General features: G+C 43.8%; 1 protein-coding gene across 2 annotated transcripts in view; it reads right to left on the bottom strand.

Moving 5' to 3' along the window:
• Positions 1-426: 426 nt before the first annotated feature.
• The window catches only part of LOC120989638 (perilipin-3-like), a 32,618-nt gene continuing 14,233 nt past the window's right edge, over positions 427-18,811 (bottom strand). The window contains exons 5-8 of one of the 2 annotated variants that reach the window (XM_040417866.1): positions 17,771-18,056; positions 3,235-3,434; positions 3,001-3,120; positions 427-969 (exon numbers count right to left, since the gene is read on the bottom strand). In XM_040417866.1, coding sequence (XP_040273800.1) covers positions 607-969; positions 3,001-3,120; positions 3,235-3,434; positions 17,771-18,056 — 969 coding nt within the window. In that variant the 3' untranslated portion in view covers positions 427-606. The remainder of the gene's footprint in view (positions 970-3,000; positions 3,121-3,234; positions 3,435-17,770; positions 18,057-18,811) is intronic. The other variant, XM_040417867.1, reaches the window with a different exon arrangement.

Below are 18,811 nucleotides of genomic sequence, written 5' to 3'. Positions count from 1 at the left end.
GGTAAAAATGTGAAACATGTACCACAAGCAGCTGAAAAGCCGTATAAGCCAATGCAGTCAGCATCTGCAAGCGGGTGGGCATGTATTATGTGCAGTGGACTGCACATCCAACCAAGTCGTCACAACTTGGAAAGTGCCAAGGTCTGTCTCAAACTTATTTCCCCACTGTCTTCTATTGGGAACTGCAGCATGACTGCACCGTGTGGTTCAACCCTAACTGACCAAAACGCCAATAATAGATCCCTATTATGCAGGCAGTTTGGGTCAGTTAAACCCACAGGCAAGCAGTGACATGCAGGCAATAGACAAATACAGAATGTGCTTGTGTGAATTTGACCTTTGTTCTTCGAGGAAAAAAAATAAAAATTTAGAGCCATTACCTGATGGATAAGTCTGGTTGCTTACACAAACAAAATAAATTCAGACTGACCAACTGCATAGCAAATTTTATAAAGTTTGGCACTTGTACAGAGAAATACAAAAGTTATCATTGATTAACCAAGTACTACTGCTAAAGCAGCAAGATATTCCAAATTGCAGAAGTTACACAACACACATCATACCTTCCACAAAACTAAGTGCAGACATTTGGGGCGTCAGGTTCCCTTACTGCACCTTTTCAGGTTGCTCTTCAGGCATTTCTGGGTGTTCAACCAGCTGAGGCGCAAAAGGGCCCACCAACCATGTTAAGGGAGTGTTTGCAACTACATAGCTTAAAAGCTCATTCACATGGTCATGGACCTTTGAGGCTTGTTCTCGGCTTTGTGCCAGAATTCCCGACGAAATGTCTCCGAAGGAGTGAGCAGAGGAAAAGGAAGAATGCAGGTCTTGAGCAGTTTGCCGTAGCTGCTGCATGCGATCCTGTATGTTAGCGGGAAGGCCTTGTGCCCCAGATACCAGAGTAAAGCAAGTCGTTTGTAGTTGCTTGGTCAGCGTACGGGTCATGGTTAAAACACGAGAATCCAATGGCTGCAGTGACAATTTTAATAGATTAGCACTTCTGCTCAGCAGAGCTGGTCAGTAACATAAACAGTTCAAATATTCCATATGTTCAACATACAAGTCCTAGAAACCCCCCCCCCCCCCCATCTATGCTACAGGAACTCTTAATTGAGAACCAAAAGAAATATCTGATGATTTTACTAGGTTAAAGGATTTTTTTCCAGGTTACTTAAAGGCAGTGTCAGCAGATTTGTACCTATGAAACTGACTGACCTTTTACATGTTTACTTGGCAGCTGAAGGCATCTGTGTTGGTCCCATGTTTATATGTGCCTGCATTGCTGAGAAAAATGACAATATATGCAAATGAGCCTCTAGGAGCAACAGGGGCGTTGCCATTACACCTAGAGGCTCTGCAACTGCTGCACCCTCTGCACTTAGACAGGACCAGGTGTGATCACTTTTACACTGCCTGGTACTGTCAAAGTGCAGAGGGCACAGCAGTTGCAGAAAGATCAGAGCCTCTAGGTGTAATGGCAACGCCCCTGTTAGTCCTAGAGGCTCATTTGCATATATAAAGATATTTTGAATAGGTCCACAATCCACGTCAAAAGATGGGACATGTCCTATGGTTTGCAGTGTGCAGGAAATGATCCGAAAGCCCACGGAGAGGCTTCTGAGCGTTTCCGTTAGCTTCAGATTCATGCCTCCGCTCTGCAAAAGATAGGATATGTCCTATCTTTTGCCGCAACTTGCAGATCCATTCAAGTCAATGGGTCCGCACCACAGCATGGAGTTCACACAACCATTGCCTGTGTATTGCGGACCCACCGTTTGCGGTCCACAACTCAGGCACAGTGACCATACGGTTGTGTGACTGAGCCCCAATTCCAGACAATCCCTTTAAGACACGATTCAGCATGATGTCCATTTTATGTAGACTCCCATTTAATAGATGTCTAGCTTGCAGTCCACAAACAAGTGTTCTTCGATAATCGAGACACAGAGTACACTTTAGGGATTATACTAGATTGAGGCCAGTCACCACTATCAGATCAGCTGATTACTTTTAGCTCTGGAATTACACAGCTCTGTTCATTGTGTAGTGAATGGGAACAGAACTGCGGTCTGTCTACTACACACAGGGAGCTGTGTAGTTCTGGCTATAACTGAACAGTAGGGGGCGCGGAGCCTTGAGCCCCTGCCGATCCAATACTGGCAACCTATACCGATAATAGGCCATTAATGGCAAAATCCTGGAAACCCCTTTTAGGTGCATAGTCCTTACACAAGGGCAGAAGCTGCAACTACATCACAGGCAGCTGGATCAAGTCCAGTGTAGGAGAGGGGCTCCTTGCAAAATCAGCATGTTCACAGCCTAAAGAAATATATGTAGTGTATTCGCTATGGATTTACAAACAGAATAACTGCAATCTAAAACAGCACGAGATTTTCCAAAATCGGATTTACACTGCAGAAATTCTTCACATGTAAGTTAACCTGTGGTATGGATTTTAAAATCCACAAAAAAAATAATACTTTCTAGAGTAGAGAAATACAACGGAGGCCTACAGGAGACATGCGCCAGGCAATGATTGAAAAATTCTCAGAAAAAATAAAAAAACTACGGACTGAGATCTGTGTATACAGTCAAACGGAAGGCTGTCGCTGATAGGATCACCTCCTTGACTAAAGCCCAGACTGGAGCAGGAATTTAAACAAAAATACAAATTATACTGAATAATTTTCCACAAAACTAAAGGTCGGTGTCAGATTTTTAATAGCGTGTTTTGGGCCCTTTTGTGGTTATATCTTTTTTTTACTCAAACACCAGCTCCAGATGTCGCAAGTCGTTGGGAAATATTAAATGCAGGACAAATCATTTCTAGTCGCATTCTTTATGGGGAGGACAATGGCTCTTAATTTTTTTTGCAGTATGCTCTGGTGTCTATTGCATGTCATTTCTCACATATGCATCTGTTGCATTTTTCAATAAAAAAATAAACAGAAGAGTAATAGATAATTGCAATGAACTTCAATAGTGTAACTTTTACAATACCTGGTCATCTTCTCTTGCACCATCTACAGATTCAGTTTTCGATTGTTTGCGACTCCATTCCAGCCACAGCTGGTGCAGTTTCTCTGGGCCACCATGAACACTCTGCTTGACAGTCTCCATCTTTACAAAAACAAAAGATTACAATTTTAAAAAAAATTAACATTTTACAATTACAAAACAGAAGACCTTAAATACCAATTAAATATTTAACTTCCAATGGCCATAGAGTCCTACCAGGTCAATAGTTCGGTGCAGCTGTGCTAGAGTCTCCACAGCATTGATTTGGGCACTCCTCACCTTGCCCAAAGAATGCTGGTATGCACGATGACGGAGACGAGAAGACAAGGAACCCAAACGAACATAGTAACTTTGTTGTTCTTTTTGTTGTTGAAGTGGAGCTACTTCAAATCCCTCCACAGTTGAAGCAAGCTGAGCTATATAAAAAAAAGAATAAAAATAGAATGAAATGGACAGAAGCCAACAGATCATAATAGGAAATAATGTGGACACAACTTGAATTCTACAAAGCATCTAGAAAATGATAGCTGTGGGGAAGGGGGGGAAAAAGAAAAAAAAAAAAACACACATTCATAAGTTAGGCCAAGACAAATCTGAGGGTTCTACAAGAGCACTCATAGAAAGGATTCAATCACATGTTCTACAGACACCAGGCTGTTATCACACAACCAGGTTGTGGCACGTCCTCCACAATGATTGTATCAGATGCAGAAGAACAGCAGGTTCCGCCCCATTCGTCCCCAGGAGTAGTAGCATCTTCACCATATTAGTACCAGGGTTCTCCCCTCCCTTCCTCTCAGTAGTGACAGCTGTAGATGTAGCAGCAGCCTAAGCCTTCTCCCCCACAACAGCGAGTCTCTGCATATAAATCACCATCCATATGCCATCACAATGTACCCTCTGCTGGACTTCACCTACTTTGACGCAGACTATGGCTCCCTATTCCTCCAATTTCTGCTAAGACCTGGAAACTGGCTTTAAAGCAAATTGTGGTGACAGCTGTCATATAGCCATTAGAAAGTGGCCCAATGAGAGCTGCCTAAACCTGTAGCTCTCACTCCCTAAAGGCTGTATCTGTTTTAACAGCCAACATGGTGATCCTGTTCTTGTTTTAAAAAGCTTAAATTGTCAGCTATACCGTGGCTCTAACCTGTAACATTCTGGCCTAAAGCAGTCTCCTCCCCTTCCTCAACTCAGCCAGTGTAGAAGAGATGGTGAAGAGCTGAAAGGCCTTTTAGAAAAGAAACCCTCTAAAGCAGGGATGCTCAACCTGCAGCCCTCCAGCTGTTGTACAACTACAACTCCCATCATGCCCTGCTGTAAGCAGATAAGTGTAGGCTGTCCAGGCATGCTGGGAGTTGTAGTTTTGCAACAGCTGGAGGTCCGCAGGTTGGGCATCCCTGCTCTAAAGGAATTCATCTATAGGCATTTTGACTCCACAGGAGTTATACAAATTACTAGAATCTGGATGTGAAAGTTAAAAATTGCATTTGTTTCATCTCAAAATTTAGATGCAACTGAAACTCATTTTAAAATGGGGAAGGCACTACCCTATACATAGTTGTAAACTAGTTAGGCACATGGCAGGTTTTGAGAAGGAAGGTGCCATTTAGCTGTTGGTGCGCTGAAATTGTTTTTGGGTGCCATGTCACATTTGCAGAGCAACACAGTTGCAAACCGATAGACGAGCCCACACCCCTTTCATGCATTCACCTAGGAGTGGAGTGAGCATTTTAACCCCACAATTGTCCAAAAGTTAATGTGCAGTAAAAAAAAAAAAAAAAAATTGAATATGAAAATAAAATTTGTAATTAAGTGCCAAATACATTGTGCCCAGTCTGTGGAGACAACCATCCCACAATTTGTGAAGCCTGATCTCCAAAGTACAGCAATAACCCACATGTGGCTGGTCTCTGCTGCCTGGGCATACAACAGGGCTCAGAAGGGAAAAAGCAGTGCAAACTGAGGCCTACTTATTGCATTGTGCAATGATTGCAGATGCTTAGGGGTGTCAATATTTGAAACCCCCCTGAGAAGTGACTCAGTTTGGGAAATGACACCCCTTCAAGCATCTAAGTGCGCATTTTGGTCTCACAGGTATTTAAGAAAATTTGTAAATTGGGATTCAATAAAACATAACCTTTACTAGGTCAATTAAAATAATTGTCACACTGGGTGAGAGACGACATAGACAACACTTACAACAGTAAATTCCTCCACTGCATCAATTCATATTCATATTCCATTTGGAAATAAAAAAAAAAGAGAAAAAGATGGGTGGATCTCACCTGGGCAGGGTCCAACTGTGGAGGATGGTCCTGGCAATGGTCTTACCTTGGACCTGTGTGACCAGGTGCTGGTGTGGTGTTGGCACGATGTTATATCCTGCAAGGCCCTATTATGGCTTTCCTGCCTGCCTAGGGGGATAGGGACTCGTAACAAGCCTGCCTACCACAATGGAGCACACGCCCCGACAGGGGCGACCCCACACCGAGCCTCTCCCTCAGTATGGGTCTTAATCCTATCAAGCCCTAACTACAACGCCCTACATGCCATGTTTCTGTCACTTCTGGACATCAGGGGACTTCATATGTATATTCCAGGGCAACTACAAATAGAAGTTATAAACAAACTCAATATAGGTCACCAGTATTTGAGCACCGTACGCAACGTGGCTATTCAACAGCCGCAGTTTACTTACTCAGAATCAAGGTGGTTTTAGCCTCGTATTCTCAGGACAAGATGATGGATAGATCTTGTCCACACTGATGCAGGGGAAGTGTCCCTTGTCAGTCCGTGTCTCACCCAAAGTAACGATGATTTGGGTGAGCAATGGATGGTTATTAGCCGTCTCCTCTTATACCTCTACTCCCGATGTGTGTACGCCCCCCGTGATAATTTGACTCACCTGTCCAGGTATCGCAGAACACTTGTGATTCGGCGTGGAACGCACGCCACTAGCGTGCGTTCCACCGGACCGGAAGTCAGCGTCACATGATGCGGCTGAACCGGAAGTGAGGTCAGAGCCGAGGTCAGAGCGTTGCCAGTTGCATAGCAACTACTAGGCTCATGACGCTTGGCCCTATTAGCAGACACATGATAGATGCAGTCGCATAACAGATATAATTTGGCATGACATCAGAACACCGGCTCTTTCCCCATGGATGCTAACCGATTGTTGGGCCAAGGACCCTATTCTGTATTCATATTGTGATATTATATTTTTGGATGGATACACCGTCACGTCCACTACGCTCATGGTTTAAATGTGACATGTTTATCTGGTGGACTACATATGATATTATACTTTTAAATGTATCCACCGTCTCATCCCATGTGCTCGTTGTTTAGGTGAGACGGCGTCTGATCTGGGGGTCATCCTAAACAGATCTGAGCGGAGGAGGGAAAGAGTGGAAGTAGTAACCGCCTATTAGCGGATTCCCCCTCTGTTACTTTAGGTCGTGTCCATCATCCCATCCCATGCGCCCTTCTATTCAGAGGCGTATCTAGTGAAAATGGCGCCTATGGCAAGCACTGAAACTGCGCCCCTGGGGGGAGAGAGGAAGTAGGATCACCAGCGGCCCTGTCTGCTTAGCACATACGCACAATCGCACCTGATGATGACTTTAAGGCCTCTTTCACACTGGGGGGAGGGGGCGTCGGTGGTAAAGTGCTGCTATTTTTAACGGCGCTTTACCGTCTTTTTTGCGGCACTGTTCAGCCGCTAGCGGGGCGCTTTTAACTCCCGCTAGCGGCCGAGAAAGGGTTAAAAAAACCGCCTGCAAAGCACCGCTTTGATTTCAATGGGCAGGGGCACTTTAGGAGCCACTCCTACAGCGCCTCAAAGATGCTGCTTGCAAACGCACTGCTCCAGTGTTAAAGCCCTCTGGCTTTCTTCACACAGGAGTGAATGGAGCCGCTCTTTCAGGGCGCTTTGCAGGTGCTACAGCGCTACAAAATAGAGCACTCCAATGTGAAAGCCAGAGGGTTTTAACACTGGAGCGGTGCGTTGGCAGGACAATAAAAAAAGTCCTTTTAGCCACATCTTTGAGGCGCTGTAGGAACAGTGTACACACTGATTCGAAAGCGCCACTGCCCATTGAAATCAATGGGCAGCGCCGCCGAACCGCCAGCAATGCACCGCTGCAAGCTGCATTTTGCGGGCGGTTTTAACCCTTTTTGGGCAGCTAGTGGAAGCTCAAAGTCCTGCGAGCCGCATATTTGAGGCGCCCTGCTAGCGGCTGAATAGCGCCGCAAAAACTACAGTAAAGCGCCGCTCAAATAGCGACGCTTTACCGCCAATAGCGCAACGCCCCAGTGTGACAATAGCCTAAGCCTGGCATCATGACAGTCTCAAACAGAAGCAAGCAGCCCATCCAATATAGTGCTTGCACAATATGGATTAAATTAATTATAATTATGCATAGCCATAGATATAAAAAAAGTGATTTGTGCAACAGCAGGTACAACTTGCACAAATCACTTTATTTAGGATATCTATGCATAATTCTAATTTATTTATTCCATATATTTAGCAGCACTATATTAGGTATTTAGCAAGGTTACATTTATTAGGTTGCCTGCAGTGCTTGGCAGATTGCAGAATGTCAGTACATCATTATACAGTGTGATCATGATGTGTGTGTGTACCGTAGCAGACTAGCAGTGCTGCCTGGCTGGGGGTCCAATCGTCCAACTTCTCACAGTTCTTCTCCTCACTTCACCTCAGTGCAGTCAGTCACCTCACGAGTGACACGCTTGGATAAATGAAGCTACGATACGCAGAGGAGGGTAGGCGGAGCTTGAGGCGGAGCCTCTGCAAGTTAGCAGATACACGGACGGACTGGGCGATCCCATTCATAGAAAATCATGGGGGCGCCTGTCTCTCCTACATGCCAGCCCTCAGTCCAGACAAGGTAAAAGTACTTTCCAAGTTAATTTGCGTGCCGCCGCCAGCGCTGGGGCTAAAGGAGGTGGCTGCAGAATGGGTGGGAATTTTTTTCTCATGATTTTTTTTTTTGTCGCCCCCCCCCCGCTTGGCGCCTATGGCACTAGCCATGGCTGCCATAGCTTGGATACGCCACTGCTTCTATTGGGCACACACGATGAGAGGAGGGACACAACAAATTCACATTCATCATTTTTTGATGTGGATCACAAGAAGCAACAATAGTTTTGTTGTTCATTTAGCCCAGATGGATGGACTGTTTTGAGATAGAAGATCCATTTAGCCTCACATTGCAGGATCCTGCTATCAAAATCACCGCGTCTTGTTCCTGGCTTGATGATTTTTTTCAATTCCAGAGAAAGATAGGCAGTCCGGTCTCCCTCCATGTTTAGTGTTTACGTGACGTGCCACCGATGTATCTTTATAGTTTCTTATATCACTCAAATGCTCTCCAATTCTCCTCCTAAACTCCCTTCCAGTCTTCCCAATGTACTCCTCGCCACATTTGCATGTGATCTTGTACACCAGACCTGTACTTCTGCAGTTGATAAAGTCTGTGATTGTGTAGACTTTATTGGTGTTATTGCTCCTGAATGACTTTGCTTTGGCCATAAAGGGGCACGCCACGCATCTACCACATTTGTAGTTCCCACCAATGCCTTTCTCCAACCAAGTCTTTGACTTGGGCCCTGATGTATAGTGGCCACTATACGATAAAGATACATCGGTGGCACATCACGTAAACACTAAACATGGAGGGAGACCGGACTGCCTATCTTTCTCTGGAATTGAAAAAAATCAAGCCAGGAACAAGACGCGGTGATTTTGATAGAAGGATCCTGCAATGTGAGGCTAAATGGATCTTCTATCTCAAAACAGTCCATCCATCTGGGCTAAATGAACAAAACTATTGTTGCTTCTTGTGATCCACATCAAAAAATGATGAATGTGAATTTGTCGTGTCCCTCCTCTCATCGTGTGTGCCCAATAGAAGGGCGCATGGGATGGGATGATGGACACGACCTAAAGTAACAGAGGGGGAATCCGCTAATAGGCGGTTACTACTTCCACTCTTTCCCTCCTCCGCTCAGATCTGTTTAGGATGACCCCCAGATCAGACGCCATCTCACCTAAACAACGAGCACATGGGATGCGACGGATACATTTAAAAGAATAATATCATAATATGTAGTCCACCAGATAAACATGTTGTCACATTTAAACCATGAGCGTAGTGGACGTGACGGTGTATCCATCCAAAAATATTATATCACAATATGAATACAGAATAGGGTCCTTGGCCCAACAATCGGTTAGCATCCATGGGGAAAGAGCCGGTGTTCTGATGTCATGCCAAATTATATCTGTTATGCGACTGTGCATCTATGAAAATGACAGGCAAGCTATCATGTGTCTGCTAATAGGGCCAAGCGTCATGAGCCTAGTAGTTGCTATGCAACTGGCAACGCTCTGACCTCACTTCCGGTTCAGCCGCATCATGTGACGCTGACTTCCGGTCCTGTGGAACGCACGCGAGTGGCGTGCGTTCCACGCCAAATCACAAGTGTTCTGCGATACCTGGACAGGTGAGTCAAATGATCACGGGGGGCGTACACACATCGGGAGTAGAGGTATAAGAGGAGACGGCTAATAACCATCCATTGCTCACCCAAATCATCGTTACTTTGGGTGAGACACGGACTGACAAGGGACACTTCCCCTGCATCAGTGTGGACAAGATCTATCCATCATCTTGTCCTGAGAATACGAGGCTAAAACCCCCTTGATTCTGAGTAAGTAAACTGCGGCTGTTGAATAGCCACGTTGCGTACGGTGCTCAAATACTGGTGACCTATATTGAGTTTGTTTATAACTTCTATTTGTAGTTGCCCTGGAATATACATATGAAGTCCCCTGATGATGTCCAGAAGTGACAAACATGGCATGTAGGGCGTTGTAGTTAGGGCTTGATAGGATTAAGACCCATACTGAGGGAGAGGCTCGGTGTGGGGTCGCCCCTGTCGGGGCGGGTGCTCCATTGTGGTAGGCAGGCTTGTTACGAGTCCCTATCCCCCTAGGCAGGCAGGAAAGCCATAATAGGGCCTTGCAGGATATAACATCGTGCCAACACCACACCAGCACCTGGTCACACAGGTCCAAGGTAAGACCATTGCCAGGACCATCCTCCACAGTTGGACCCCGCCCAGACGAGGTGAGATCCACCCATCTTTTTCTCTTTTTTTTATTATTTCCAAATGGAATATGAATATGAATTTATGCAGTGGAGGAATTTACTGTTGTAAGTGTTGTCTATGTCGTCTCACCCAGTGTGACAATTATTTTAATTGACCTAGTAAAGGTTACGTTTTATTGAATCCCAATTTACAAATATTTTTCTGCAATATTTGGGTGTAATTACATACCACTTACAGCAACTAGTAATAGTGGTATACATAAATTGTTTTATCTCACAGGTATTTACCCTAAATTTAATGCACACCGGAGGGTGCAAAGTGAAAATTGTAATTTGGCTACCTTGGCTAACAGCACAGGTCAGAAGGGATGGAGTTGTAAGTGGAATGTATAAGCTGTGCAGAGTATCAGGGTAAATAAAAGGGGGCTTAATGAATTAAAAATGAATGTATGAGGTGTTCCCTTTGAACATAAGTATTTTAGAATCTTGTGTCAGAAACCAAAAACCAATTACTCAGTACTGGATTCAACCCATCCCGCCAACCGATTCTGTACGGTAAATGTGAATCTTGCTTTGTGTGTAAAGGAACTGTTGTGGCTCAATAAAAAAAAAATTTTTTTTATTTTTAAATCCTTTAATCTTTTTGAAGCACACAAAAACACATCGTGGCATGGCCATATGGTACATTGGGTGTGGTATGTCTGCCTTAGGGCTCATGCACATGAACTGTGTACTGGCCGGGCCTGTGCTGCATGCACTACTTTTTTTGTGGTGCAGAGGCATGGCCAGAAAACCCACGGAAGCGCTGCCACACCTCCCGAATTGCAGACTCATTCAAGTGCCCGTGTATTGCAGACATGCGGGCCGCAATATGGCCATGTGCATGAGCCCCTAGTCTGATGGATAGCTTCTTCAGAAGCCACATGTTCAAATGCAGGCCCCAGAATCTGCCCATCTCTGCTGTACAAGGTCCACCTTAGGGCTAGACAAATTTATGGGTGGTTACTGGAAAAACCGCTGGGAATACAGGTTGTCTCAGAAATCATGAGCAAGTCAGTGAAAAAGTGCAAGTGCATGAAATGGTCAATCTCACTGGGTGCTGCTGGGTCAAAGTTCATCCCCAAACTGCCCATGTACTTCAGTATCTGAGGCTGAGCCATCTGGTGTCACTTATTTGGGGGTTTTAACTGTATTGCCCCATGATGTCTTTTAGGGATTGAATCGAATAATTTGACAATAATCCTTGATGCCAATTTTTTGCTGTTAGCACTGGGGTGGCAGCTGATAGCACTGGAAGGGGGAATGATTAGTTTATTACAGTACTTGATTAAAATCAATAGAATACTCAATCACAAAATTAGTTGATTGTTGCAGCCCTACTGGTTGATGAGGATGACAAGTTGTTAGATGTAAAAAAAAAAAAAAAATATGTCTCTGGAACTAGGTTTTGGGATATTTTTATGACCTGTTTGGCTTAGACAAATTTACTGAAGGGGGGAGGGAGGAATTCTCAGTTCATTCCTTTTGGCTTCCAGAACTGCATCAGGGAACCTGAACGTGGTTGTACCTTACACAGAAGTAGAAAATGCACTGTAAGGGTACTTTCACATATAGGTTTTTGTTGGAGTCTTTCTGCACTTTTAAATGCAAATAATGCCATAAAGGAAATAGACTAAGGCACAAGCTTACAAAACCCTCCAAGAAAAAAAAAAATGCAGGTGGCCTAAAAAGTCTGCAAGCAGTTATTCTGGCTCTTTACTTGGAAATCCCCACTTCTGGCTTTGGCTGAGAAAAATCTGCCTAAAAAATGCCATGGGAGAGATTAGCAAAACTAGATTACACCCTGCATTTATCAGAGCTTCTTTACAAATTGAAAGGCTCAATTTGGTTGTTATGCGCAACTAAGCCAGTTTTGCTTTACACTAATTTTGATAAATCTCCCCCCATGTGTCTGTAAAAGTGGAGCTTCCATATCCAATTTATGGTTTAGATGTCAGGTGGAAGAGAATTCTTCACTCAACATGGTCCTCCTTTAGAACCTTTGCCCTTTTTGGTCAGGCTCACATTCCTGAATAATCACTTTGGGTTCCCTAGAATCTGTCTTTGGCATTATGCAGAGATTTTATGACAAGGTTCTTTAGATTTATGTCTGTGCATGCAAGGTGGTGATAATTGGTGAATTAGTATATATGCTTCTCCAAGACATGCCTAAAAATGTTATAAGATGTGGTTGTGTTGGATTAGGAGGCCACTGCGTTTTGAACTGTGTTACTCGGGTTGGTCTGTTTTCTTGTATGCAGATAAGTGGTGGGAAGGTCACAACTGTGTGGATGTGTACAACATTTGTGCATTTGGAGAGTGGGACCTCCAGTGGTAAACTTTCAATATTGCCGCTTCTGGTTGGGATATTTGTCTCTTATCCTAGTACAAAGCAATACATATATGTACACCAAAGGAAACCAAACCTTTTACTATACTGCTTAAGCACAAATAAAACCAGCCAAAAAAAAAAACAAGCTTTAGGCAGGCAAAACCCCAGTATATATCCATGCAACACCTGGAACTGGCCTTTTCTTTTGACTAAGACAGTGTCTAAAGATAATCAAACACAAAATTTTTGTATTTCCACCACAGACATTGGGGCATATCGCTAGGATATGCCCCCACCTCTGGGACTCACACCTACAACAGAGTGGGGAGAGTGGTGGCTGAAAGACCCACCAAGTTTTCCCCATACAAGTGAATGGGAGCACACCGCTCTTGCACAGCCACCGCTACCATTCATTTCTATGGGGCCGACGTAAATAGCCGAGCCAGTGATATTGCCATCATTTTATAGGATGTTAAAAAAAAAAAAAAAAAAAAAGCTTGTATAGTCACTTTCTGGGGCTTACATAATAGAAATCGCAAATTACCCCATTTTAGAATAGAAACTATACCCTCAAATTATTAAAAACTTTTGAAACTAATTCCTGTGGAACACCAAAAGGGGTTAATAAAAGGAAACTGGAGGTGAAACACTTTTACAGATTTTCCATTATAATCCATTTTCTCATGTAGTACAGCATGGGTTAACAGCAAAACAAACCTCAATATTGATTACTCTGCTTCTGTAGTTTACAGAAACACCTTATGTGGTCATAAACTGCTGCATGGGAACATAGCAGGGTGCAGAAGGGAAGGTGGGTTTTGCTGGAATGGTTCAGGCACCATGTTGCATTTCAAGGGGACCTTTCACCAGTTTGTACTTTAGAAAAATGATACCTCATGCTGTAGCCCATGTTCAGTATATATGATATTGCAAATTTTTTTCTTGATCTGCTCCTCTGTAGTGCCCCTCGTTCTGTTTAGGCACCCTGTATGCTAATGAATAGTATAGGAACACCAGGGATGAGACATCAGATTTTCTCAGTGGGAGTTTCTTCTATCTGGCTGAGGCGCTGTCCAATCACAGCAGAGTGTCACAGCCAGTGAGAAGGTAAGCTGTTTTTTCTTAATGGTTGTGACACGCTCTGCTGCAATTAGACAGTGCCACAGCCAGATAGAAGAAACCCTCAAGGAGAAAAGCTGATTTCTCCTCCTTGGAGTTTCAATGCCATTCATTAGCATACAGCGCACCGAAACCAAATTAGGGGCACAACGGAGGAGCGGATCAAGACCCTGACAGTGGAAACCTCCCAAAAAAAAAAAAAACATTTTGGGAACTATACCTATGAGGGGTGCAGTGACTTGGCAAGCGCTTCAAAAGAACTTAGAAACACTCAGCTGTGAAAATGAAAAAATTGTATTTTTAAATAAAATGTTGCTTTAGCAAATGGTTTCATTTGCACAAGGGGTAACAGGAGAAAATGCACCCCTCAATTTTTATGCATTTTCCTGAATAGGGCAACACCCCATATGTGGTCTTAAACTGCTGTTTGGGGACATGCCAACATTCAGAAGGTAAGGAGCTGTACCTGGATTTTCTTACATGAAATTTGCTGTAGTCTTTAGAGGTCTTGTCACCACAAAATAAAATGCAATCCAAAACGCACAGTGTTCTAGAGCAGGGGGAGCCGAGCAGAACATAAATTTTTGTAGGAAAAGATTCAGTAAAACCAGTAGTTTATACATATAAACATTAGCTTTTTCCACCTCCTGTGAAACAGCATTGGTATAGGAGGGCGTGGTAATCCGTGATTGATGGCATTGTGTACAAGTGTGCATAGAGATAGCCAGCAGTCACTGATCACTCCTCCCTCCTATACCGATCAATCTTTACAGGAAGTGAAAATAGAGATATGACAAGGAAAAGGATCTAGGAATTTTAATAAACAGCAAACTAAGCTGCAAAAACCAGTGTCAGGCAGCTGCCGCCAAGGCCAATAAGATAATGGGTTGCATCAAAAGGGGCATAGATGCCTGTGATAAGAACATAGTCCTACCACTTTACAAATCGCTAGTCAGACCACACATGGAGTACTGTGTACAGTTCTGGGCTCCTGTGAACAAGGCAGACATAGCAGATCTGGAGAGGGTCCAGAGGAGGGCAACTAAAGCAATACTGGAATGGGGCAACTACAGTACACTGAAAGATTATCAAAATTAGGGTTATTCACTTTAGAAAAAAACACAACTGAGGGGAGATCTAATTACTATGTATAAATATATCAGGGGTCAGTACAGAGATCTATCCCATCATCTATTTATCCCCAGGACTGTGACGAGGAGACATCCTCTGCGTCTGGAGGAAAGAAGGTTTGTACACAAACATAGAAGAGGATTCTTTACGGTAAGAGCAGGGAGACTATGGAACTCTCTGCCTGAGGAGGTGGTGATGGTGAGTTCAAGAGGGGCCTGGATGTATTTCTGGAGTGTAATATTACGGGCTATAGCTACTAGAGAGGGGTCGTTGATCCAGGGAGTTATTCTGATTGGAGTTGGGAAGAAATATTTTTTTCCTTAAGTGAGGAAAATTGGATTCTACTTCAGTTTTTTTTTGCCTTCCTCTGGATCAACTTGCAGGACAACAGGCCAAAACTGGATGGACAAATGTCATTTTTTGGCCTTATGTACTAGGTTTAAAAAAAAAAATTAGGTTTTCCTGAATCTTTTGCAACAAAACTATCAATCTGCTCAGTTCCTCCTGCTCTGTAACATGGTGCTCTCAGACTGCACTTTTGTGATGACAGATTCTCCTTAAGGGCTATAGCTTATTTTTTGTAGACTGAGCTATGTGAGGGCTTGTTTTTTGTGGGTCAATACGGTTATGGCGATACAAAATAGTTACCATTTGTGGCATAAAAAACACTATTAAAAAACAAGTTATATTTTGCATTGCAATATACTAACATCCATATAATTTTTTTTCTTTTCACCAATGTAACTGATTTCTTGCTTTTTGTGCTGACAAGATGTAGTATTCATTAGTTCCATTTTGGGGTACATATGACTTTTTGATCACTTCATATTTTGGTTTGGAGGAGAGGTGACACTTTCCCATTAAGTTCCACTTGCATCTTGAAGATCCAGTGGGGCCGATTGCTGTGCTATATGGCATAGTATAGTACTGTCAGTTGTACACTGACACCAAGCCTGATCAGACACTCAGGGTCTGTCCGGTTTAGATAAAGGCATCAGGGCTTGCCATGTAAGACATCAAGTTGCCATCACAGCATGGTGGCCTGATGGGGGAAGAGCACCCTCCCTCTGTTAACCTCATGGATGCCACAGGGGTTATATGCCCTGGATCAGTGCCAGAACTGATCTGTCATTGCAGGAGTGTCAGCTGTAGGTTACGTTCCTAAGCAGCCGCACAGGGGGTGGACTACATGGGGGCCATGCCCGATTGCAGGCTCTGATCTCCAGAGTGGAGATCAGATCCTGAAACCTGCATTTTTACACTGCCTACACTCCAACTGGTTAGTCTGGACAGACTAACCAATCCGAGCAACTGCCGGCAAGGGACCACTCTGGTCCCTTGCCAGCTTCTCCCGTGTCTCTTCTCCAGGGCTGTGTCCTTTAAAGGGAACCTGTCACCAGGATTTTGTGCATAGAGTTGGGGACATGGGCTGCTAGCACATCTGCAATACCCAGTCCCCACAGCTCTCTGCGCTTTTATTGCGTTAAAAAACTGTTTTGATCAATATGCAAATGAACCTGATGTGTCCTGTGTCCGGAGACGAGTCCAGCGGAAAGGAGCCCAGCACCGCCCCGCGTCCTCCGAATCTCCTCCTTGCTGGCGTCAGAGCGCCAAAATCACGCGATGCGCGAGCTAGCGCATGCGCAGCGTCGGCATCATGTTCAATCCCTGTGCTGGCATCAGCACAGGGAACGAACTATGCATGCGCTAGCTCGTGCATTGCGAGATTTCGGCGCTCCAGCTCTGTGACGTCAGCCAGCAAGGAGGAGATTCGGAGGACGCGGGCGGTGCTGGGCTCCTTTCCGCTGGACTCGTCTCCAGACACAGGACACATATCAGGTTCATTTGCATATTGATCAAAATGGTTTAACACAATAAAAGCGCAGAGAGCTATGGGGACTGGGTATTGCAGATGTGCTAGCGGCCATCTAGCAGCCCATGTCCTCAGCTCTATGCACAAAATCCTGGTGACAGGTTCCCTTTAAAGTTACAGCACTTCTTCCAATCTAAAAGGTGTATTCCGAGATTTTAATACGGATAGTCTAGTCTCAAAATACACCATTAAGGGATCAGACTAAAAAATGTCCCCCATACTGAATATATTTACCTGGCTCACTGCTCCTGCTTCTCCCTGTGGGCAGATGAAAACATCCAGTGCTGGGTGGGAGAGCAGTCAATGGCAGGCGGTGACAAGCAGTCCTGGAAGGTGTGGACCCAAGGGTTCAAACACCCCTTGAGTGACTATTTTGGGCTTATGACTTCTCTTGCCTTTTCCTTTACCCCATCTGCCCCCCCCCCCCCCCTTTCATTCCTTATTACTTTCTTACTCATGCCATTTCAGTCTTTTCCTTAGTTTATCTTTGTGGTTATGTTTGAGACTCCAATTCCCTGGCCCCCCCCATACAGGAATTGTTCATGCCCCAAATTTAGACCCATCTCACATTGACCAGGCTATTAGTTGTCTAGTATTGCAAGTTTTCTGGGCCCAAACATGGATTGCTATGTTCAATTTTGTGGAGGAAACTGGTAAGCTTCCATTACTTTATTTTGAAGGAACTGAGGGCTAGATTCACGTTGGTATAGTTTTTATTTTTTATTTTGTGTTCCTGCAAGACCATTTGTATTTTCTTATGAAAAATGTAGTGACCACCAATTGAAAAAGTCCTGGTTTCTCAAGCTATATGTCAAAATGGTTCCACTGAACAAAAAACTAAATAAATAAGCCTGCAAACAGCTATGTAGATAATTGCATGTTTAATTGGAGAGTCAACATGAACAGCTACCTTAATTATAGGGATCTGTAGGTCTCTAGCTACTTGGGGAAGGTTTGGGTCATGCAAAGGGATAACCAAGCAGCCTACTGAAGAGCAGTGATTAAACAAAGATTTTAAGATCATTCAAGTACCACAATTTGTTGTAACCCTACCAAGTATACAATACACTAATAAGAAATAGGTTTGTAAAAGAACAAATTGGTCTAGCTACTCACATAGCTCTTCATCAGTCATAGGAAGGTAATGATCAACCCACTCTTCGGATTTTCCCAAGACTGTATCCAGACTGCTGGTTACAAACTGTCCTACTTGTGTGTCCATCACTGTTGAGACAACTGACCGAGTCAGACCCATGCTTCCCTGCACCGCACCAGCTGCCAAGCCCATTATACCAGACACTGCACTTGTGACAGTGTCACGGGTACCAGTCACAGTGTTGGTCACAACACCAACTACTGCATCGCGTGCTCCAGTCACCAGCTCTTTGGTGTCCGATACAACCTGTATAAAGACATATCAGGTAACTTCTATTCTATGGCAGGACTGCACAGTTAAAAGGGGTATCCCCACAGACAACACATCCTTATCATTTATAAAATATAAAAGTCCCAGCTCACCATACATGTTCAGTGCACTGGACCCGTCCTTTTCACAATTGAATAAAAATCAAGAATCTCCAGCATCCGAATAAAAATCCTTAGTCATAACCTCCTGACGTGTTTAACACCTGGGTAGAAGTAACCCACGTCCACCAATAGTTAAGGGAAAACACAGAACAGGGGGAAGAAAAAAAAAAAAAAGTGGACGTGGGTTACTTCTACCCAGGTGTTACACACATCAGGAGGTTATGACTAAGTGTTAACCTGTGGTGGAGGGTGGTGAAGTCTCATACATGTACTTTTAACCGGTAACTAAATAAAAACTACGTTTTATTTGGATGCTGGACATCCTTATCCATATTAGTCATTTTCACAAGTGAATGAAGCAGAGGTCATGCATGCATACTACCACTCCAGTGGATCTGTTCTCATGATCAATATATTATTTAAATTGAAAAATTAGGTCTTGCATCCGAACAAAAAAAAAAAAAGTTAGTTGATAACATGCGTCCCTCACACAGATCGCTAGAAAAATAAGTGTTATGGGAATCAGAACATGGCGACAAAAAGCAATCTTTTACTATTAAAAAAAGCTAAACTTTTTGGGATTTAGCAAAGCATAGTAACAACCAAATACATTGGTATCTCCTTAATTGT

This window comes from Bufo bufo, chromosome 2 (genome assembly GCF_905171765.1).
Source record: "Bufo bufo chromosome 2, aBufBuf1.1, whole genome shotgun sequence".
Taxonomy (NCBI): Eukaryota; Metazoa; Chordata; class Amphibia; order Anura; family Bufonidae; genus Bufo; species Bufo bufo.
This window is presented reverse-complemented; position numbering and strand designations above follow the sequence as displayed.